The sequence below is a fragment of the Ischnura elegans genome, chromosome X (assembly GCF_921293095.1).
Source record: "Ischnura elegans chromosome X, ioIscEleg1.1, whole genome shotgun sequence".
NCBI lineage: Eukaryota > Metazoa > Arthropoda > Insecta > Odonata > Coenagrionidae > Ischnura > Ischnura elegans.
Window position 1 is genome coordinate 99,038,127 of NC_060259.1, and position 22,556 is coordinate 99,060,682.

At 40.5% G+C, this 22,556-nt stretch overlaps 1 protein-coding gene across 1 annotated transcript in view; it reads left to right on the forward strand.

Annotated features, from left to right (window-relative positions):
• The window catches only part of LOC124171683 (univin), a 130,288-nt gene that overhangs the window by 69,042 nt on the left and 38,690 nt on the right, over positions 1-22,556 (forward strand). The window contains exon 2 of the mRNA XM_046550924.1: positions 1,677-1,875. Coding sequence (XP_046406880.1) covers positions 1,677-1,875 — 199 coding nt within the window. The remainder of the gene's footprint in view (positions 1-1,676; positions 1,876-22,556) is intronic.

A 22,556-nucleotide genomic window follows, 5' to 3' on the forward strand; every position in this document is an offset into this window, starting at 1 on the left:
GCTAAAACTTCTTCAAAATCAACTGCATTCAAATACGTGGACCATCGAATCTTCTCGCTGTCTCGTTTACCTTAAGAGAAAGCTTGCTATCGCCCCTAGTGATTTTTGCCGTTTCGTTTAGATAGGTGACAGAAAATTCAGAGGAGCGTTCCCAATGTGAGCACATGATGCCGCCGAATGTGTCTCTATTCTACGGAGTTCATCTTGAGTCATGCTCTGGGTTGCGGAAGACTCAGTAGTCGGTCGCGTATTTGGACGACGAAGATAGGAAATGGTTTCCCTTGTTTCAATTTCCCTCATAGACCAAAGAATAACAACCCACTGGAAAGGAAACCCATTATCCCACGGAGGTGAAATTAAAGCATACCCAGTCCCAGATTCGCATACCTTATATATTCCATGAAAAGCAAGTGCTAATTGAAACAGCTATTCGAGTCACCAAGTTCCGTTCCATTTCCAAGTGGCGGCTCAAATTTTGTTGGAATACTTTTCCCCCCATAGTACATGTACTGCAACTGTTTAAAAAATTCCATTTTCTTTATATTTTTTTAGTCAGTATTATGTGCCTATGATGGGGAATACAGGTCTTAATTATGTACTTTTCAATTTGCCATAAGAGAATAATTATGCGCTGGTCATTGATGACGTCAGCTGCAGTGTATAAGTTTTATATATTTTGTATGTCATTGACACTTTAATAAGGGAATTAATAAAATACTTGCTTTTTATTCTTTTGAGTAACGAGCGTTGGACCCGGGGGATCCGGGCCTCCCCCGGGCAACGCCACTGTGTTGTAGTAACACTTATTCATCCCATTAGTTATTAATTATAAATATCCGAGAAATGTATAGTTATGGGAATATATTTTAAACATTTCCATGAAATACTTTTTTAACGACAAAAGAGATGTAGCATTTTCTGGAAAAATGTAATATTTAATATTTCATGGACTTGAAATGGCTGAAACACCCATGAGAATAAGAGATTTTTTAATGAATTAGCTAATGCGTTCCTGAAACTTGGAAGGAGAAGTGAAAAAAGAATGATAACTCAATTTCAAGATGACAAGCAGTGAAGCATCGTAAACATATGAAATCTGTCAAAATCAGTGACATGCAAGTTGAGTTTAGTGGAGTTGCCTTGAGTTGAATTTTGAATTAGCATGGCTGACCTTCGAAGAGCTTGGTAGCAATGCTTAGCAATGGAGTAGGGTAAAGGTCGAATATTGCGAAAACCTTAAGTTAAGAGTTTTCAATGGCCATTTGATCAATAATTAGAAAAAATAACTTGGAAGGATTGCCTAGTCAAAGTCTAGATTTTCCTGTATTTTAGCTCGTAAGTTAAAGTCTAGGCTTTTAATTTTATACTGAAGTCAGTGTCAGAAAATAGTCATTTATCGGAATTTTACTTTTGTCCTCTGATAGCGTTTGGAATATTGTATCATACCTCGGATGAACCAAGTTGAAATAAACCTCCCCAGAAAATTATATCCCTTTGACATAGTTGGAAATGCCCAGGAATTCGCATAAATGACTCAGTGGATCTCAGTGGACTCATTATTTTGACTTTGGGTGTGGTAAATAATAGCAATTTCAACTGTGAATGGCATCTCTTAAATTGTTGTGTGTCCATGCTTTGGATATGCGACTCAAGTGAGTTCTCTTTTTTATTTGCAGATGAACGTGAGCCAAGAGGAGTACGACCGCATGTTCTCCGTGTACCTGGAGGCCGTGGCCGAGGGTCGTCGCCGTCACAAGCAGTACTACGCGGCCCTCCGTGACGACAGTGCGGAGGAGGAGCGCGAGCCCCCGTGGGTCGTGAACCCTTGGCTGCCCTCCCGACGACGACACTACCTCATCGCCGCTGAGATGGACGGTGAGTGCCACTCAACACCCTTTCACCAATAGTTCGGTAGTTTCCTTCATCAAAGAAAACAAAAGGCATTGATTGCGATTCGTTACCCACCATTAGTGTATTCATAATATACAAATTATTTTGTTTTAGAAATCCCAGTTTACACGAATGTTAATGTTCAATTTTAACCTCCTTTGAAAAAAGGCCAGATTGGCGCCCATGCGATTCCACTCCACGTGACGTCACAGGGACCTAGTTTCTATACGAGTAGATAGGAGTTTTACATCGTCGGAGATTACCAATGCATGCACGAGGCACAGAGCTTATGGAAACATCTCTTAATAATCACCTATTAAAATTGCCTATGGTCGGAAAGTTTCCTTCGTTTGATAAGGTATTAATAATCCTTATTTAAGCCAAGCGCTACCTGCTAGCAGGGTACTCAACTACCTGCTAGCAGCCTGCGTCGCATCAGCGCTCAAAGCCTCGCCCCAAGGTCACCTCACTTTGCGGCAGCGGGAACCAGAAATACGTCACACGGGCTTTTCCCATCATTCCTACTTAGCCGTCGCGTTTTCACGTGCATGAAAATCTTCACTTTTTGTGTAATCGCGAAAAATAGATATCGTCATTTAAAAATCGAAGAGCGTGAAATGCGTACTCCAGGAGTAATAATCTTTCGATTTAAGCAATGAAAAAAAAAATGGAAACCACCCTATTTGCATTTCCGTGTCCATTTTTATAGAGCTGGAAGAATAAAGGGAAATCGGGTTCGTGTGATGGCTTCCCACCCCATGGGCTTGGGTTCAAATCGTGGCGGTGGCAGAGAATTTACAGAGACCTACTCATCCCTGGTGGACATTTCAGGCGCAACACTCCGTCCGTCGAATGGGACGTTAATCCGTGGTACCTTTCGATGAGAGCAGGCTAATGTCGACGCCAGTTTTCTCTCCACCCTTCCATACCTACACTTCCCCATGGCACAAGTGACCTCAGCTGTCGGTCAACTTCCTCCAAATACCATGACAAAAATTTATGGACACGTATCCGTTTTCCGATCCGTCGCCTACTCCTGCAACTATTCAAGACGAAAAATGGACGGCCACGACCCTTTCATAGATAAGCTGATGAGAACATGGGTTCACACTGCATGCTCTTGATCGCAAAAAACGACCTTAGTCGTCTTTCACCCTCTCTGGAAGAATCAACCAATCAAAAATTAGCATTAGTTGTCCATTTCGTTTGCCAGCAAGTTTTCTCTTTTCCGCAACCGTAATAAAAATACTCGTGGTGGCATAACTAAGAGGAGTAGCGTTGGATATGCTTTCGCTGTGATATTACTTATTGATCCTTGACAAAGACAACGAAGAGGCACAGGGCCCCACGAAATCAAATGGCCTTCCTCAGAATAGCTGTTCAATGTTATTCGCCAATTTTTAATTTTTGTCCATTATAATAGAGGTGGAAAAATACAAAGACACGAATTATATCTGATTTTGATCTTTTACCTATTACTCGAGCTATTTGCCACGAAAAATCGACGACTACAACCCTTTCAGTTTTACGACGTCATGGACTCATGTATGTGGATCACCCCTTGTCGGTTACCCGTCGTCTCTGTGCATCGGCATCACTCGGTTTATTGTTGTTTGAACTCTTGCGAGTGGTTCTTTGGTTCAAAGAGCGGGTCTTCCATGACGAGTAAATGAACCAATAGTGTAATGACTTTACTAACTTTCAAATTAAGAGTTTTCAAAATTATCTCCATTACAGGCATTTAAGTACTCAGGTGGTAAACGAATAAGATATGTATTCAAATGCATACAATAAAGAGGTACTCGTGAACTTACGTAGAGGCCTGGGTACCCGACAACGTAGGCGAGTACATTTATTACATACGAGGTAAATAAAGATGGGCCTAGCAATTTGGGGTTAGAGGAGGAGCTCCTGGATTTGACTCCTAATCCGAGCGGCCTTGCTATATCCATTTTTCAGGGTGAAGTGGGAAGGAAACTCGTAAAGAAAAGATCACGCTGAACTACACTGTTTAGCGGATGTAAATGTCCATCCAATGCTGCTCTGGCTCAGAACCAAAACAAATGGAAGTAAAGCTGCAAGCCAACCCTTGGATTTTGACCTTGTAAAATGGAGAATCAAGTGAGGTTGAGCATTACTTTTTAGGTCGCGACTGTGACTATGCGATTCAAAGCAAATTGTTCTCGTAAATGCTATCGAAAACATTTTGTCATCGGAGACTACATACATGGGTATTACTTAGCAATATTAGTTTACACTGAATGGGGATGGTTCAACCGTTAGATTTTTAAGCTTTTTTATATTTTAATACTAAAGCCAGCTATTTGAGCCGAGCGTTGCTCCATTAAGATCCACTCTTTTCACTATTCTTTATCGCAGGGTTGTGACCTTTGTTTTGTTGTAGCACGAATTGGTGGCAAAGTTGTCGAAAGTTTCTTGAGGCAAAATTAGTGTGCACAGAATGCGAATGATTTAACCATTATATTTGTAAGCTTTGAAAAAATATTTTAAGCTTAAAAATATATTACTGCTTAAGCCAGCCAATTTACCCGAGCATTTAATTTTAAATTTTAAATATCAGTTATCGCGAATCAATGCAAGCGGATTAATGCAAATAAACGATACATGGTTTCCAAATTCCAAAAATATGTTTGCTTTACTGTGTGGTAAAGAGGGTACGTGGCTCACTTAAACAAAATGGGAGATCTGAAGACTTGGTAACGGTGTAAAGAGTGGCAGTAGGTTGGCATAGTGTTACGCGAGCGCTGTCGATTTCATCTTTGATCGCTTGGGTACATTGGAGGGGGCCACGGCCCCCACGCTCTTTCTTCCCGCCTTCAACCCCGGCGGCTGACCCTGAGGCACGTCTCTGCCCCCACACATCGCCTTACATGCTCCGTGCACCTATTTACCGCCGTCAGCCGCGCTTTAGATGCTCAAGGAGCAGTTTTAACCCGACCCCTAAGACAAATAAGGATCTCGTAAGGCCTCAATGGATGGGCAGCTTTATGGAAGGAAGCACTGCTTAAACGAACTTTATGGGTTATTATCGTCACTGGTGTGTGTTGTTGAATGTACAAAATATTACACAGGGGCGTGACAGGCAAACGGTCTTCTAATATCTTACATTAAAAACAACATACTTACAACAATTGCTGTACGAATTGTTCTCTTCATTTTAATATGAAAGTTATTAATATGAAATTAAATGATCGAGGATCCATAATATTACACTAAAAACGCACGTAATTATAACCGTAATAAAAATCTTGTCTATATTTTAAGCTTTTGGAGGGGGGGGGGGCGTGCCTCCCTAATTCCGCCCATGCTTGGCTGGCATTGATTGAAGTTTTAAACACACTTTTTATTTATCGTTAAGTTTTTTAGACGAAAGCTGAAGCCTGATTTTTCGTGAACTAATAACAAATATATTACGTTATGAATGGACCGTTTTCTTAATCGAAACACAATACATTACCCTCGTTCAACTATTCCGCGGTCACTTGAAACTTAGAAATTCGAGTGTAGAGGCGTGTGCAAAATATTCAAAAGCTTGCATTAAGCAGTGGTCTTCCACGTTTGAACTTACTTATTTCCCGAAGTTATGCTTGTATAGAAAGTTTGTTAACTATTAGCTATTGCGACTGTATGCCGTGAAATGACACACTTTTTCCTTTTCTTAGTTATTAGTTATCCCTGCCAAATTTTCTCGCCAAAATAGTGGTCGTTAAAAAGGTTTTCGTTTTTTTTAACGTGGAATTCCATTTTTGAAGAACCCAGAAATCTTCTTCTCGATATTTTTTGCAAAGCTTAGTATATTATACATATAGTTTTTGTTAATCACAAACCATTCTTTCGATAGAAAACGTTCATTTACTAAATTTTCATCTTGGAAAACTCTTCCCATTTACTTTCGTTTATTCAGGAGATGTCCAAATTTTACTTTAACTCCGCTGCCGAACCTCTTGATTGCAGTTTTTTGTAGTTTATATCTATCCGATATTTAGTCACAGCATTTGGCATTCATTGGTGTCTTATACATTTCCATTGGCCTTCGTGCGTATAATTATTGCGATTTACTTTTAAGAATGATTTACATGTTCAGGTTAATACTATTGAATGTGTGTATTCGGCTAGATAACAGAAGTGGGTTCATCCAACGGAGATTGAAATGGCAAAATCTGGAATTGCGTAAAGTATCTATTGGTCCTATTTGGCTAATTCCGTCTACAGCGTTTTCCTACATGTCGTTGTTGTGATTGCAAATATTATTTTCATAATTTATAATGCTCACGAAAGAGAAGAAATGTCAGGATTTAAAGTTACCAATCAATATTAATGTATCTAATATATTTTTATTTTTTATTTTAGTAAAGTGATACGCACACAGCAAGACTGCCGATTTAAAGTGCACTTATTACAAAAAATATAAAATAATAAAATAAATAATTATTCATAGCAAATTTTAATGAAACAAAAAACGAAAACGACAAACATTTATCATGCTATCTAGTCATCCATGCGTTAAATATGTTGATGCCAGATGAGTAAAATATTTAATTGCCAGATGAAACGGATCAATATGACAATAAAATAGGGAGGCGTCTTAATAACTAATTTTGTTGACTTTTTCTTTGCCCAATAGTTATATTGAAAATGGGGCTTTAATGTCAGCATCAGCTCATGGTTATTGCGCAGCCATATTGAGCACTCTTACTTATTTTTCAGGGGCAAATATCAGGTGGGGGGGGGGGAAGACCCACCCTCCCGAAATGAGTAAAATAAAGGAAAATGAGTACTGTATTCTAAATTAATTTAATCACTCGCCAAATTCTGGAATAAATGATTTTCTTCCTAATTGCACATTTATGTTTATATTTTTTTGGAAAATACCATGGGATGTCTATATTTAAAAACAATGCTGGAAAAAATTTCATTAATCTATTTCCCCCGAAGATTTAATCCACGATCTCCGTTGTTCCATTTACTCTGTCGCACTGCCATCTCGTGGGCCACCCATGCACTGCGATGCCTCGTCGCGTTAGATTCGTCGCACCCACCGACCGCCGTCGGCGGGCCGCCGCGGTCAATGAGAAGACGCCTCCCTGTCCGCCCGGATGCTCCCAGTCTATCCTTGCGTCACGCGAGGCACGGCTGATCACGCAACCCCCTGGATGCTCAAAGGGCAGAGGATGCACGGCCAGTGAGGGTAGGCCGGAACGATACATCCAAATATTATCGGAAAATATCATCATGTTTAAACATACCGGAAACCCTATTTTATTAAATAAAAGTTTGTGAAATAGTACTGAGTTTTGTTTCACCATGAACATTTCATCGTTCCACCAAGTAACGCCCAAATCAGTTGATTTTAACCCTATTTTAGTTTTACGTAGACGATTTATGCTTGTCCGATAGAGATCGTGGTGTAATGGCCTATTGCAAAAATTAAAATTTTGAGCCCAATAAAATTATCACGACAAATATCACTATAATAGATCGTGATGAATCATCCGTATATCATGGATTCTTGGTTGATCCCAATGGGACAGTAGTTTTAATCCCGATATCAGTTATCATTCGTCATTTATCAATGTTTAAACAGTATAATAATTCGACAATTAACTTTTAATATCACCCAGGGCGTGGTGGGAGTATTCAGCGACAGCTGCGGTTCGGATACTCTAATAAAAGAATTGTGAATGGCATGCGGTTGAAAAAAGCTCAGCCATTATTTTATAGCATCATTGTTCCCCTTCTTAATCAATAAGATGTGTTAAGCTAGAGCCTGAAAGGCTTTTTTCTCTGACTATGTGTCAGGGCCGGATTAAGGATTTGGGTAGCCCGGGGCTCATTTTGGTGGGAGGCCTAAATACACCAAGAGCCTAGTGCGCCACTCGTGTTTCCGACGACACCACTTGGCGTGCCACTGGTGGTGATCAGAGATACATTAATAACGCCAACGGATAAAGTGTTAAATTAACTGCAGCGTTAACCATTTAGTAACGTCAATACTGACGACTGCATGTTAACCAAAGAACAACCCAACTTCACTTCGAATCCCTTCATATATGATGATTAGAGATACGTGAAAATCGCACTTTCATTTTTATTTTATCGCACTTTCAATAGCAGTTTATCGCAATTTGTAGCGGGGGATCGGGTTGGTGTGATGGCTAGGGTGTTGGCTTCCCACCCGGCGGGCTCGGGTTCAAATCTCGGCAGTGGTAGAGAATTTTGAGAGACTACCCGATCCCTGCTTGGGTGTTGTGTGTGGGGGACATTTCAAGCGCAACACTCCGTCAGTCGGATGGGACGTAAAGCCGTGGTCCCCTTGGCGCCTTTCATTAAGAGCAGGCTTATGCCGACGCCGGGTTTCTCTCCACCCTTCCTTCCATACCCTTCTCTCATGGCGCAAATGACCTCAGTTGTCGGTCGCCTCCCCAAAAGAAAGCATTTTGTAGCGTCTATTTTTTATTTTCATAATGAGGTGGATGACGAAAAAATGTAGTGAAACACAGGGAAATACAGAATATTTTAAATAATTATGTTGCAGAACAATAATAAATTAAGGAATAATGCGCATAGTAGCGAAGGTGCAGATTGCCCGCGCCCACCTGTAGTTCGCGGCCACTTAGATTCCCAGCCAACTAGCAGCTGGCCAGTCGCTCACATGGTTTAAGCGGTGAGTGTCGGCGGAGCATTTAAACTGCGCTCGGCACAAAATGTATGAGTTTTGCCGTCAAAAAGGCAAATTTGCGTAAAAATATTATAAAAGTCTAGTCATCGCATCTATGTCGCATTTATTGGCGCACATCGCATCTATGTTTCATTTTTCGAATTTGCGATTTTCACGCATCTCTAATGATGATTTTTTTTTTCAGTTTTTTTTTCCGATTTAATGAGACTTAGCCCTAAATTGGCTGAAGGCTCGCGGTTTGTGGGTGGGCCTGGGTTGGTGGATGGCCAAGGGCGTGGGACCATTGGCCCCCCCTTTGATCCGGCCCTGCTGCCGGTCACTCATGGCAATAATAATAATTTTAAATCATATCCACCGGTCCCCCCATCCGAACGAAACTGGCCAGCTTACTCCCTTTGCAATGCTCACACTGTGTTTGCAGCTTGGAGATGTAATCGAAAGTCAGAGGGATACTGTGACAAATGCAGTGGTGTGGGAATCAGTTTTTTCGTGCACTATAATGGGCATTCATAAAAAATAGGATTTAATCTATGCGCGACGCGAATGAAGTGATCAGGTGATTAATTACCATCTGGAAACAAAATGCTGTTTGAAGTTTTTGAAGAGTTTTAAGTTAGCTAACACTAGAAATACGGATGGAAAATTTTATCCCATTCGAATATTGTTTTCCTTGCCTTATTATATATTTTACTAATGGAAGGGGCGAGGCGTTTTAATTGTAGTACTCTATTCTTCTGGAAATAATCGTGACGAATGAGCCCTTGGTGTACAAATAAGTATAAGATGCACCTAAAGCTATGGTTGGTGCATTTTTCTCTCGTGTTGATCACTCGTCAGATAATAATCCTTTACGCTATGTTGTCTGATTTCTCATCGTAAAATTGGTAGAAATTTGCTTAAACCTTATAGTCAAATTATATTGTAAATTTAATACGCCTTGCATATTCACTGCCAAAATACGGGTATTACGGCAAAGTTTTCTGGTTTTGATGGATGATAATTCAGATTCCAGCTGGAACAATATCATGCAGTCTTGAAGATTTATTTTAAAAAAGCCTTTAACGTGAATCGTACAAATAACTCGGTAAAAATTGGCATCATACATAGCATGTAGCGAAGTCGGAGTAGTAAACCATGAGAGCTATATATTACAGTCAGGCCACTAAGAATCTGGAAATAAATCACATTTTTATTTGAATCTCCGTTTGCTCATAAGAAATCACATCTAATCTAGAAACATAATGCGAAACGAATTTTCGCGATTTGTAAACTTGCTACAACTCCGGGGTTTCGTCAAATATCAGTGGCGTAGCCAGGATTTTTAAATGGGGGGTTTTACCGGAGATTTGAGGGACCTTTCGGGGAGTATGGAAAACACCACAGGGCAAATGGGGGTCCCCCCCAAAAAATTTTGGGTTATTTGATGTTGAAAACGTGATTTTTAGGGCTCAAAAACAGAAATTATGGAGGAGTATTTATTAAAAGTTATTCATTGAGGCCATCTTACCCGTTTTTGGCTTCTCTTTTAAAGGCTCATTGTAACCCAGAAAAATCCCCCCTCGTGGCTACGTCACTGTCAAGCAATGAAGCGTTTTGGGGTTTGTAGCCTGTACTATAAGCAGCATTTCCACTGATTTAAAATGCCTTCACGGGGCTCTGCAAATGACAATTGGCATTTTGTGGCTGAAATAGGGAAGATTTTGCCTAAATATCGTTGTATGGCAGTCCATATTGTTTAAGAAACTACATGTGTGAGCTTTTATTCACGAAGTGTCAAAAAGTGATCACAATTCCTTCTCTCATTTGCCTGGAAATGTTTCTTCTCTCTCTCTCTCTCTCCCATCAAAATCATAACAATATCAGCAATTATCTCTAAATCCATATCTACCACCGTTAAAACACTCCTCCCTCAAGACATCAACCTAAAAATACCGAAAAAATGTAACGTATGGAATGTACTTGAAGAATGAATAATTTTTGAAGTTATTCAGTCACTCTCACCTACCCAGTGATACAACCCGAAGGTTGGTTTGGATGGGTTTGGGTAAATCTCTCTCTATACTCAGACATTGGAGTGTGAACTTCACACATTGATGGTAGAGGTAAATTACTTTCTCTTGGCCTCCTCTCATTTCGAGGCCCCCCCTTGCGCCCTATCAAGAGAAATATTTGGTATTCCTAAAAATGTTAACGTCTATTTACTCCAATCATGTTATTAGGTATTTAGCTAAGCCCCGCGATTCTTGCGCTGATGTGGCCCATATTTTGTTTCAGCCGATATCGTAACGTAATGTCGTACCATAATTACCGTCCCAAACTTTGGTTCGAAAAAGAAATACCATGCATATTTACTATATGCTGCGCTGCAATGATATCATAAGTTTCATTTTTTTCTAATTAATAACGATCATTAGTGGACTTACTTTGTTATATACTTACCTCTTTACCTTTGTCAAATACATCCTCCATGAAGAGCGTCTTATTCTTTGGTGTTGTTCCTTTTATTCCCTATTTCTTGCCCTCCTTTTCCTAATGTATCGTGAGTGTAGTAAGTACCCTATTGTATGTGTGTAATACGGCCGACCCTTTCAGGCACGGTCCTTCCGACCACGTGGAATGCTTTCTTTCACGTTGCCGCGGAGCACGTCCTCCATTCATCGTTCCCATGCTCGTAATAAGCGATCTCTGCTCTCCCACGCCTTCCACCTGCCTCAGTCCACACCTCACATCAACACTCTCATATCCGCTTCATTTGGCCGCAATCCGTGCTTATCTTGGCGCGCTAAATTTTCGCTTCCATTCAGTGAAGAGAATCCAAGTACGCTTCCCTTGCCGATATTTTTACCCCCTCGATAAACATTTACTTTACGTTGCATAGCACGCGCCGCCTCCCGACCATCGCTCTTCAACACTCGGTAGTCCTTAAGTCAGAGGTCATTTTCCGTAGTATCTGCATGCGGAGTGCGTAAGGATTTCACGTGAACTTTCGTAACGCACTCTCCGCACTAGTAAGATATGCAGGTACGACATGAAGTTACCTCTGCTCCTTCCCGAAATTATCTTGATCCGTGTTTATGGTGACTTGAAGCTGGTGAAAATAAACGTAGTTTAAATATATAGTGGATTTATCAAATTCAGAAGAAATATTTGATGCAGAAAAAGAAATAAGTGGTGAAAGATTTTGAGCATTTAGGCATTTCTTGCCCTTTAAAAAAATTAAAGTATTTAAATGTTTAGTTCAAAAATTTGATGGAAAATTTTGTAAATCCTACTAATAATAAATGTAGAGGAGGTTCTGATTAACTTTCAATCTGATTGTTTGTTCAGTCCCTATTAATTTAAATTAACTAATAAACAATCAATTTTCGCTTAGAACCTGAATTCGAAGAAATAATTTTTTCCGTTATTCTTGATTTCATAATATCTCAGCGTCAGCAGAAATTTCTCCGTCTAAATTACTGGAAAGGCCTATTCTACAGCTACCGCAAGCGCTGGTGATTCCCATTCAAGTTCTCGTGTTGGGCTCGTGACTGAAATAAAATTATCATAACGTCCTTAAGCAACTCTTGCCGACCTTCACTGAGCACGTTCTAATTTGACTCTCATACCTGTCTCAGAAGGGTCCCATATAATAGCGGCGGACCGTATGAGAAAGTTTGCCATTTTTCTTGGATATGTATTGGAATCACTTGACCCTCATCCGGTCTCATCTTGGTTATGAATTTTCGCCACTTCTCTGCATTTCCAATTTCCTTCATTCCATACATTATCGGACGGCTAATCTGCTTTTCTCTCTCTTGCAACTGTATAATCTCGGAACTCTGCGAAATATTATTCGGCGTCTGCATGGAATGCATGCTGTTGCTTTCCATTGTGTCATTTAGTTATCACGCAAAAAAGTGATCTTGTTTTGGATTTTAGCTGAAAACTGATTTTTATTGCATAGACCCACGTAGTTTCGATAGTGATAGGGTTTATGACCGATTATTTATGAATGTTGTTGTCTCGTTATTTCCCGAAAATTTAGATTTAGGCGATTTAAACGAGATAACATATTTATTTTTTGAAAATTTTGTTACTAGTAAAAGCGAAATCGTTACTATAAGGGAGGGCAACTTTTTCAATTCCGTGAAAATATGTTATACAAAGTTGGCATCAGAATAAAAAGTTTCTCATACCGATGAAAAGTGATCAACACACTTCCACTATACTTTGATTGGAAACCCTGTATTTTTTTTAGTATCCACCGATTCCTAAAAACCTGTGAAAGCGAAAGAAAATCCTCGAAAAATCCAAATATATATTTACAATGCGGAAGAATGTTTTCTGATTATATCATTACGAATATATTTTTCTTTTAAGAATAACGTACATGCTCTGGTTCCTTATTTCATCAAGAAGGGCAAGTACCGTTTCTTAGCGATTGCTCCCTCGTAGTATTCCTTACACTTATTTCTATCTCTATTGCTTCCAGCCTTATTTATCATAACTGAGTTTCATCTCCGCCTAATCAGTAATCATAGGTATTTGGTCCTAGTATTTCAGTATCAAATATACTCGCAGTATAGCCTTGAGTCACATTGTGAAATGGCATAATTGCCAACTATTCCCAACATTTTCATCACCCTTAACTATGTTCATGACCTATCCCTCTTCAGAACAAGGGTTTTAGGAAAGTTTTTCAATGACTAATATAAATACGTGGTAATTTTAGAGTTTTTTATGAGGTTACATTGCGAGAAGTGTTGTTATTTTTATAAGGCATCACTCTTCACCTAATACCAATGGTAAGGATAAGATTTTTGTCAAAGATGTTTGACACCAGTCCATAACGTTTACAAATAATTCCCAATATGACATAAAAATTTTGTGTTCGACTCCGATGCACCTAAGTATCCATCATTATTATGACGAAAGCCATTAGCGTCAGAGTGAATGGTTTAGAGTCGCCGTTTAGTTAATCGGTGAGGTTTGCGTTGTTGGCTGGATGTAGTCCTGACGAAAGCCATTCCACCTCCTATTGTCAAGAATAGAATGGAGAGTGAAAATGTGTGGAAAATTATCAGGTGTAAATTAAGATGGCCTTTAAATGATTTTAATTTTTCCTGGTGAATACTATTCAAGAATTCTACTCGAGTTCTACACCTGGTTAATCCGTTAGAAATGGCTTCATTGCCAATATTAATATGTAATACCTATTATTAATATGTAATGGCTGTTCAATACGACTGAATTAATATGGTGTAGAACCCGCGTAGCATTTATGAATAAGAAGACCTACTTAGTAATAAAATCCCGAATCGTATGAAACGATTGAGCTCGTCGTGGAGAATGAAGCAGACACTTGGCGAACCTTCCTCGCTCTCCCTTCGCTACGTCGTCTACGGAAGAGACTAATTTAAAATCATTAGAAAGTGAAAATATTTTCAAAAACCAACTGTTTTCCATTAAATTTACTAATTTTGGGAAAAGAGACATAGGAAGAATGTGTCCCGCTCATATAACTATGGTTTTACTCTTCGTCAAAAAAATACTCTCTGTAATCATATGGCAAAACACATCATGTGGTTTTCTGGTGATATCTTCCTGGAATTGCTTACTCTGTTTTCCCCACGTATTGCTCCATGTACATCAAAATTATATTTCATGTCCTACTAATTATTTAGCTTTACTATTTGCCCGGCTTAATTAGCTACGGCGATACTGGATCCAATCCAATGCATTGAAGGCGTGTGAAAATTGTCATAATTGGCAAGTAAAATCGTAAACATAATCACTCTGGTGCTAACCGCCTGCGACGCGACGATCGGTTCTCGGAATATGTACTCTTCGAGTCCCAAAATAATTTATGGCCGTAAGTTTTGGTCGTTCGAGTGCTCGTCGGTGATACATTGTTCTGTCGATCTGATTTGATGACCGCTGTGGTGAGCTCTTTGATTGCATAGCTTTTCCCGTCGGGAGAGAGAACAGACGTTAGAGGAGCGAGGGAGATTTCCTCGAAGAGCGCTGCAAACGGACGAGTTTCACTTTGCACTTCGCCGGCTCCATTCTTCCGTTGCCAAACCACTGCGCTGCCTGCATGCTCTTGATCGCGAAAACGACCTTAGTCGTCTTTCACCCTCGTGAAGAATCAACCAATCAAGTATTAGCATTAGTTGCCCGTTTCATTAGCCAGCAAGTTTTCTCTTTTCCGTAACCGTAAAAAAATTCTCGTAGCGGCATAACCAAGAGGAGTAGCCTTGGATATACTTTCACTCTGATATTACTTCTTGATTAAGACAATAAAAAGGCACAGGGCCCCACGTAATCACATGGCCTTCCTCAGAATTATCATGCTGTTCTCCGCCCTCTCTCGCCTTCCTCACTCTTTCCGGACCTAGCCGTCACTCCGCGTCCATCAAGAAGGTATGTTCGAGACAGCGATTTGAAGCTCGTCGCATATGCTGATACAAAATAAATTTTCCTATCGTAGACGAAATTAAATCTAAATTACAAAGCGAAATATGGATGCTGAGAATGTGGGTCATTCAATCCTTATACATTTAAATTAAAAATGTATCAAGCTTTGAGCTGATCGCAGCGCCATTTTCATGTAACTAACGTGATTTGACTTCAATTAAAGCGTTCCTTTGCAGGTGGGCAAGTCCAAAATTTGTCCGGTGATGGTCCTAATTTTATAATGGTCATTAATGTATAGTGAACATATTATTAGTTCTGTGGCAGAAGGAAGTGTTATTCAAGAATTAATAAACTCTTCTCGTTTGCTTAGCCTAGTAGTAGCCATGAGAGCCTGTGAAAATGTCGAGTTCAAACGCAATTACAGAAAATATAGCACGGGAAGGTATTGTTTGTGGTTGTGTTTAATTTTCGTGCATTTAGAAAGGAATGTTTGTTAGCATTAGTAAATGACATACGCATCAATTGACCAACCTCTCAAATATCTACCGTCGACAAACAATGGAAATGACATTTTTTTTAATTCAAAACTACAATGTTCATTTATTGTTAGTTATTCCTTAACCAGTAATAATTGAACGGGAAATTTCCACGCTTAATCTTTTAGATAATTATGGTATTATTAAGAGTTTTGCACATCCTACTATGGCGATGCTAGTATATTCATAGGGAAAAGGTTGATTCCAAGTAGAAACGACGCGTCGTGGCGAATAATGTGAAGCATATTGTACCATCAGAGTCATGATAAAAAAGGTATATAGTCACGCTGCCGTACTACTTTCGATCAACGAGTGCATGCTGTTATTGAAGCTAAACCATGCTGTTCCGTGACAATGGGCCACCTTTTAGCTCCTGAATCTTTAGATTGGGTGTTCTATAGCCATGTACTTCAACATATAAATGTATTTATAAAGTATTACCTTTGCTTACTTTTTCCATCATAATGCTGTCGTTGAGGTTTCAATGTTGGTTCCGTGGAGCCACCTTGAGCGACCTTGTATACGTATTTACTCCGAGCTTCCCACAAGTGTGTGGAATTCAATTCCCTCCCATTCCTCCGGCAGGCGGTGGCGTCGGTCAGAACCCCTTCGCAATTTATGCTTCCCGCGGGGCGTCCAGGGGTGGCGGGTGGAATGCCAACGCCTCGACCGGATGCTCCCCTCGATGAGCATGCATCTCTCGCTATTTGCCTTGAATATCGCGGAGGGCGCTTTCCAATGATCGAGCATAAGCTGCCGGTGAAACCATGTGAGCCGTGAGATAGGCGGCAAAAAATGTGAAGGCGATCAAAACCTTGAATCCGTAGATGCTACATTCCTACTCGCCCGATCTTTTTCCTTGACCTGTTACTCGTTTAATACACTGCTATCATCTTGAAATTTTCAGGGTTGTTTGAACCCGGACAATATTTTCCTGTGAGTCAGGTTTAAAAAATGTTCCTCGACATTTTCTCTGATTTAAAATTCCAGTGTGTGAGATACAGTTAAATGTAGGCAAACGTGTTTCCAATGTTCAATGATACCTATTATGAGGTATGAAAATTTCTATTCTATATTGTAAAATATTTAGAAGTCATAGATTCTCAATTTTATTCCTCGCGAATGCAAATACTCTATTGCAAACATCGGAAGTAAATGCATTCCTCTGCATTCATCGCTGCGCTTCCGAAATTTTCCAAAAGCGTGTTAAAAGAGGCAGCAAGCATACAGCCATGGCAAACTGAGGCCTCATTCATGCACCCCCCTTGTAGTTGGCATCGTATATCTGCTGAATATTGACGCCTTTTTTGTAAAGGAGGTCATTGATATGTCTGCTGCTCTATACTTTATGTAAATTACTCCTTGAAGCCGATAAGAAGCTTTTAAAGGAACTGAATCGTTTCATATTCCATTTAAATCAAGATTCGGGTGAAGGAATGGCCGAAAAATGTTGCCTTCTGTGAATAATTTTTCTCTTTACCGCAAATACTGACAAACAATTGAACCCGCCATCGAAATGCGCTCTCGAGTGTGTGTATAAATAGACCACAATACGTACACCCTTACCTTGCTATGACTATGGCTCAAATTTTCGAATGAAGAAACCACCTAAAGGGGAATTGCTGGCTGTGGTGGCAAGAGTGCCGGCTTCACACCCTGTGCGCCGTGGTGGATTTTTCGGAGACTGCCCCAACCCCGCGTGAGTATTGTGTGGAGGGTACTTCAGTTCAACAATCCGTCCGTCGTATTGGACGTTAACCCGTGGTCTCATTGACGCCTTTCGTTAAGGCAGGCTAATGCTTCTCTCCACCCTTCCTTCCATACCCTTCCCACATGGCCCAAATTACTTCAACTTTCAGTCGCCTCTTCCAAATACCATACCATAAAAGTATAAGGATACTGTTAAATTTTTCAAAATGTGTTGATATCGTGAGTATAGGTTGAAATTTCATTTTCCTGCTAGGTTATTGAGGCTCGGTGCGGGAGGTCTTCTTGCAGCCGAGTACCGGGTGTCTCTCCTGAACTTTTGAGCTTTTTGCAAAACTACCGAAACAAACATTTTTATCCTCATGTTTAATTTTCGCACGCTTGATCAGCCAAGGTCTTCCGTGATCAACCGAAGACGGAAATGCTTCCAAAGTTTTTTTTTGTATTTCTCATTTTATATTCAAAATCGAAATGGGTTTCCAAATTTTAAAAGGAAGTCATATTATTAATTATGCATAATCACGGCTCAGTGGCGGATACATTTGGGGGGCGCCCGCCCCCGTCGAGGGGCTGCCCGCATTGCCGAACATTGCAGAACCACAATTGAAACTTTTTCATATCATTAGATATCACTGACTTGTATACCCGTAAAAAAGTTTAAATAATCTTAAAATTTGCATGTAACTTGATTTTTTCATTACGAAAAAATTTTACGCAGCTCAAAATACCTTTTGCACCCCCTCCTTGAGTTTTATCTGTATCCGTTACTGGAACGCCTGCTGCATAGGTCCATGGGTGTCCATAGGAAAATAATGCTAGTTGCACTTCATGATAAAATGGAGTTGAGTCTTTAGCCTTGCGTTTTTTACGCCGAAATTTCTGGATTGTGTGGGGCACAAGTTCAACCAATTTGGTTGTCTCCAGTGCATTTCAGGGGCATAACTTTTCATTTACACGCGGTATGGCAGTAGGTATAGTTTAAGCGGGAGGGTATATGTTAGGAGAGAAAAGTGGAGTTGGCATTTAGGTGATTAGCAGTTGGATTAGGATTTTAATTTCAGAGGTTAATTAGTAATTATTTATCATTGCCTGTGAGGGACTCCAGGAAAACGGGAGGTTGGCCTTTAGTTCGTGTAGAATTGGGTCAATTTTTGGGTTCTTTCGGAGGTCTCCGACTCTGAAGAACAATGGTGCGTAGGTAATCTTGCATATCCGCTGCTTTTTGGTGCTCTGCATTGTTTTGCAGATGAGACATGGCTTGCCGTTGTCCCTTGCTAGTATTACTTACACTCTCGCGGTCAAGCTTACGGTTGAATGCATGGCTCGCACGACCAGAGAGCCACTGGCTGCCTCCTGTTGTTCGATCGCGGTCTTCTCGCCCTGATGACCGTCATTATTGCAAAAGGCAGCCACCTTGGATGCGAGAAAGTGCTTGGGCAGGAGGCGGGGAGAGGCGAGGGGGTAGCTTACAGATGTTGTGCTGGAGGAGGGGAAGGTGCAGGGCGGAAGGGGAGAGGGGGGTGGGGATTTGGAGAGAATCGCCGAACGGCAGTTTCAGCGAAGCGATTGGGATGCTGTCGCGGGCTGTTGAGGGCGTCTTTTTCCTCTCCTCTTTCGGGGAGTGTGACAGTTGCACTCGTGTGTTATTCCACGGGCACGCTGTTGGTGCTAGGAAAGTAAAAAGTCAATTTTTAGGATTGAGTGCATTAAGTATATGTGCATCAAGCTGTCAATGTGACACTCGATGCCAGAATCTGAATTCAAGGCTGAAACCCTAATATTAGTATTATTATGGGAAATATATGAAGTTGTCAAATGCAATATCCTTTCCGGTACTTCCCTTATGTCAGTACGTATTTCGTGGAAATGAAATTTCGAATTGAAATCCATTATTTGAAAACGAGGTCACCCACGTTATAGGCTAATGAGAACCATCGCGTGATGTCGAATTTTACTTTTTCAAACTTAGTCGGATGTTAGAACTAGTTAGATGAAGCCGGATTGTGTTGATCAATATCATGAGATTTCTTCACAGATTAATTTATATTCAACGCATAGATGAGCTAAGACTTACTACTAATGCTATTACATTTCCTTTTAAATCCGTTGTATTCGTCGCTTAAAATAATGCAACGCATTATTCTTAACCCCAAAATGTTAAGTTAAATTCATTTCCATCCTTGTCTGCATCGATTACGGTGGTGTTAAGTCCTCATCTGCCTGGTCGCGGGTTTGAGTCCTGCCTATACAGGTTGCACACATCCATGGCATGGGTGTTTGAGGTTGTTCCTTGCGGTGAATTCCCCTGGTGAAAAAGGCCACGTTGTGCTGTTTTCAGGGCGGTTGAGGCATATAAATAAATAAATAAATAAAAGAATAAAGTACGCTTAGGTCTATAGGAAATGTATTTTGTAGGAACTTTATTCATAATTCGAAATTTCTGACCACCTTCTGCAACTACTCGCCGAAGTAAAGTTTTCTTAATGACTAAATTGTGGTGAAAAGGAAATAACTACATTGCTAAAAGGCTTCCTTAGTATGAACATGAAATATCAGACCACTGTAACTAGCTCAGAATGTAGGTTTCAAAGTAGTCGGTGTCTAAAATCGCATTCACCTTTAATGACAACGTATTTTTAAAATCAGATTGTCAATTGACTCAGGCTCTAAAATATGTGGAATCACACGAAGTGGCATCAAACTCGCTATTGATTACAGTTCGATGCATATAAAACTAAGTGAATTTGGCTATACTTGGCTTTCAATTTTGGCAAATTGAGCACCTTAAATTAATTTTATGGTAAAACTAGAGGAAAGAATCCAATATGAATAGAAGCTATCATTTTCAAGTTGATCTAATATTCACCGACGAATCTTTGTTCATTCAGATTGAGTCCAACTTAGTTTAAATGCACGGTTTTTTTAAATTTCAGATTACAAATTACTGAAAAGGCTGAAATTCTAATCCAACTAAATCAGAATTTTCTCCCCCGTTAACATAGAAGAAACTCGCATGACACTTCAAACTCTCCTAAAATTCTCTTCCCGTTTGGCCTATATGCAGTACTACAAATTCGTAACATTCATGCTTGAACACATCGATTTCTTGGAATATTTGTTTTTCGGCGTCCAGCCCTTTCGTCATCGTTTGATTCCGCCGTGGCTTCGCCCTTCTGGGGTCGTGGACCGACGCACTGCCCGTGTTGCAGTCCTCTGCCTCGAGCAGTGAAAGCTCGATGGCACGCGTGGAAGGGGAGCACGCAAAAAACGCACGGAATCGTCCAAACAGCCGACTAGTCGGAATGGGAGTGGTGGGAGTCTATCTCCCGGCGAGACGTCGAAACTGCGAGTGGAGGCGCCGAATCTCACGCCTTTCACCGCAGCACACAGTCACTAGAGACAAACAAGAACGATCAAGGAGGCTGCCGTAGTGTTCAAAAGCTTAGGCCACCATTGAGGATTTCTGCATTATTATTGGGAATTGTAAAGGCCTGTTTACGCGATACATTAAACGTACGAGTTAATGTCTGTTTGCATGAATGATTTTTGTGGACCGGAACGGAACATGTACGAATGCATGAACCAAATTGGAGCAGGTTCTATTTTCTGTGCATGCATTCGCACAAGTTGGGTGATTACACGGTTCATTTTGGCGTTCATTCTCGCATTCAAACATAGTCATTAACGCGTACGAGTTAATGTACCGTGTAAACAGGCCTTAAGAAAGTTAACTAGTGACTGAGTATTGATAGATTTTATTCAAATCATTACACTCATCCTTTAACGCTTAGGCTTCGTGGCAATATGCATTTACCCGCACGAGCGGACGATTTTCCCGGAATGGAACGGAAAATGCAGGAATGTATGAATAAAATTAGAATTGATTCTATCTTCTGTTCATACTTAAGTGCCTTGAAAGTCGGTTGGCCACGTGGTCCATTTTCACGTCCATAAATGTACTCATTCACTTGAACTTGTAAATGAATCATCTAATAAGGCCTAAGTGGGAATCGGCCAATCAGGCTCAACGAACCATCAAGTGATCCCGGATTTTGCCATTTAAACCTTTGCCGCATGCTCACAAGCCGAAGAGAAATTCATGAGCCTCTTCCAAAAACCATACCACGCCATTCATTTCATAACTAGTACAGAATGGACTTAGCTGTAAAATCATCCCCACCAAACTCTCGAGTAATGTTATAATTTCTTGTAGCTTGAAAAATAATCACTGTCAAACGTTGTTATGGACCAAAGATTATTATTATCCGACCCACGTTACGAAAACCTATGTCACCTTTCAAGTTTAAATAACCCATGATGTGAGGTAATTTCCTGATACATTTTTCTGGGGAAGGATGGGGTTCATTAGAATCAAAAAAGCTTGTACCCGCAACAGGAGCAACTCAAATTGCTCCAAAAATGCAAACTTTTTCCCTTCACGTTTTTGTTGAGACTCGTGACAATGTAACCACAATCGTTCAGCTACACACTGGAAAATCCCTTTGAGCGTTCCCGTACAAGCGTTCTCCTCTCCATTCGATGCATTTTGTGCGATGAATGGACTTTCTTCCCTTGGGTCGTGTTGCGCATTCATTCGAGTGAACGCAGCCTCGCCGGGAATCCGAATAAATGAGGAAATTCATCGTCCTCCTCCGTGGACAGATGTGCTTCTCGTGAGCCGAGGCATGGCCGCAATAACCTCGCCTCGCTTCACGCCACTAACGAACTTCCGGATCCGCACTAACGGATTCCGAGAGGGGCTGTTGATCGGCGGTCTTATTACCGATCGCGGACCGAAACAATATTTTCCTTCGACGGCGTCACGATGCAGTAGACGTGGCTATCGTGCAAAAATCAGGATGAGGACGATTCAGTTAGTCGTACTGTGTGATTTAAGGCAGAGCGGATTATCTTGGGGGGAGAGTGCATAGCCATCATCTCTCTAAGGGTTGACTAAGTGCGCCTTCGTGTTTTTAAGAGTTCTCAAAAAATGTTTTTATCCAGTTGGGATTGAGGCATAAGAAAAGTCTTTCGAGTCACTTTTAAATTTATAAGTGTGTTACTTAATTGGTAATGTATCTATTTATTATTTATTAAGTCAGCGGTTAATCTCAGCTGCTCCAACCCGATGATTGATTGGGATAGTTGAGGGAAGAGCTCACCATGCGCTAAACTTGAGGAATTTTATTTGTCACATTAAAGGTAAACTAGATAGTTACTTTTCCTTGGCTAACTAGTCCTAAGAGGATTTTTGTTCGGAGTTCTCATAGGTTTCTACCGTAGTTCGAACCTGGAACACTTCGGTGCGAAGCTGCACGTTGGAA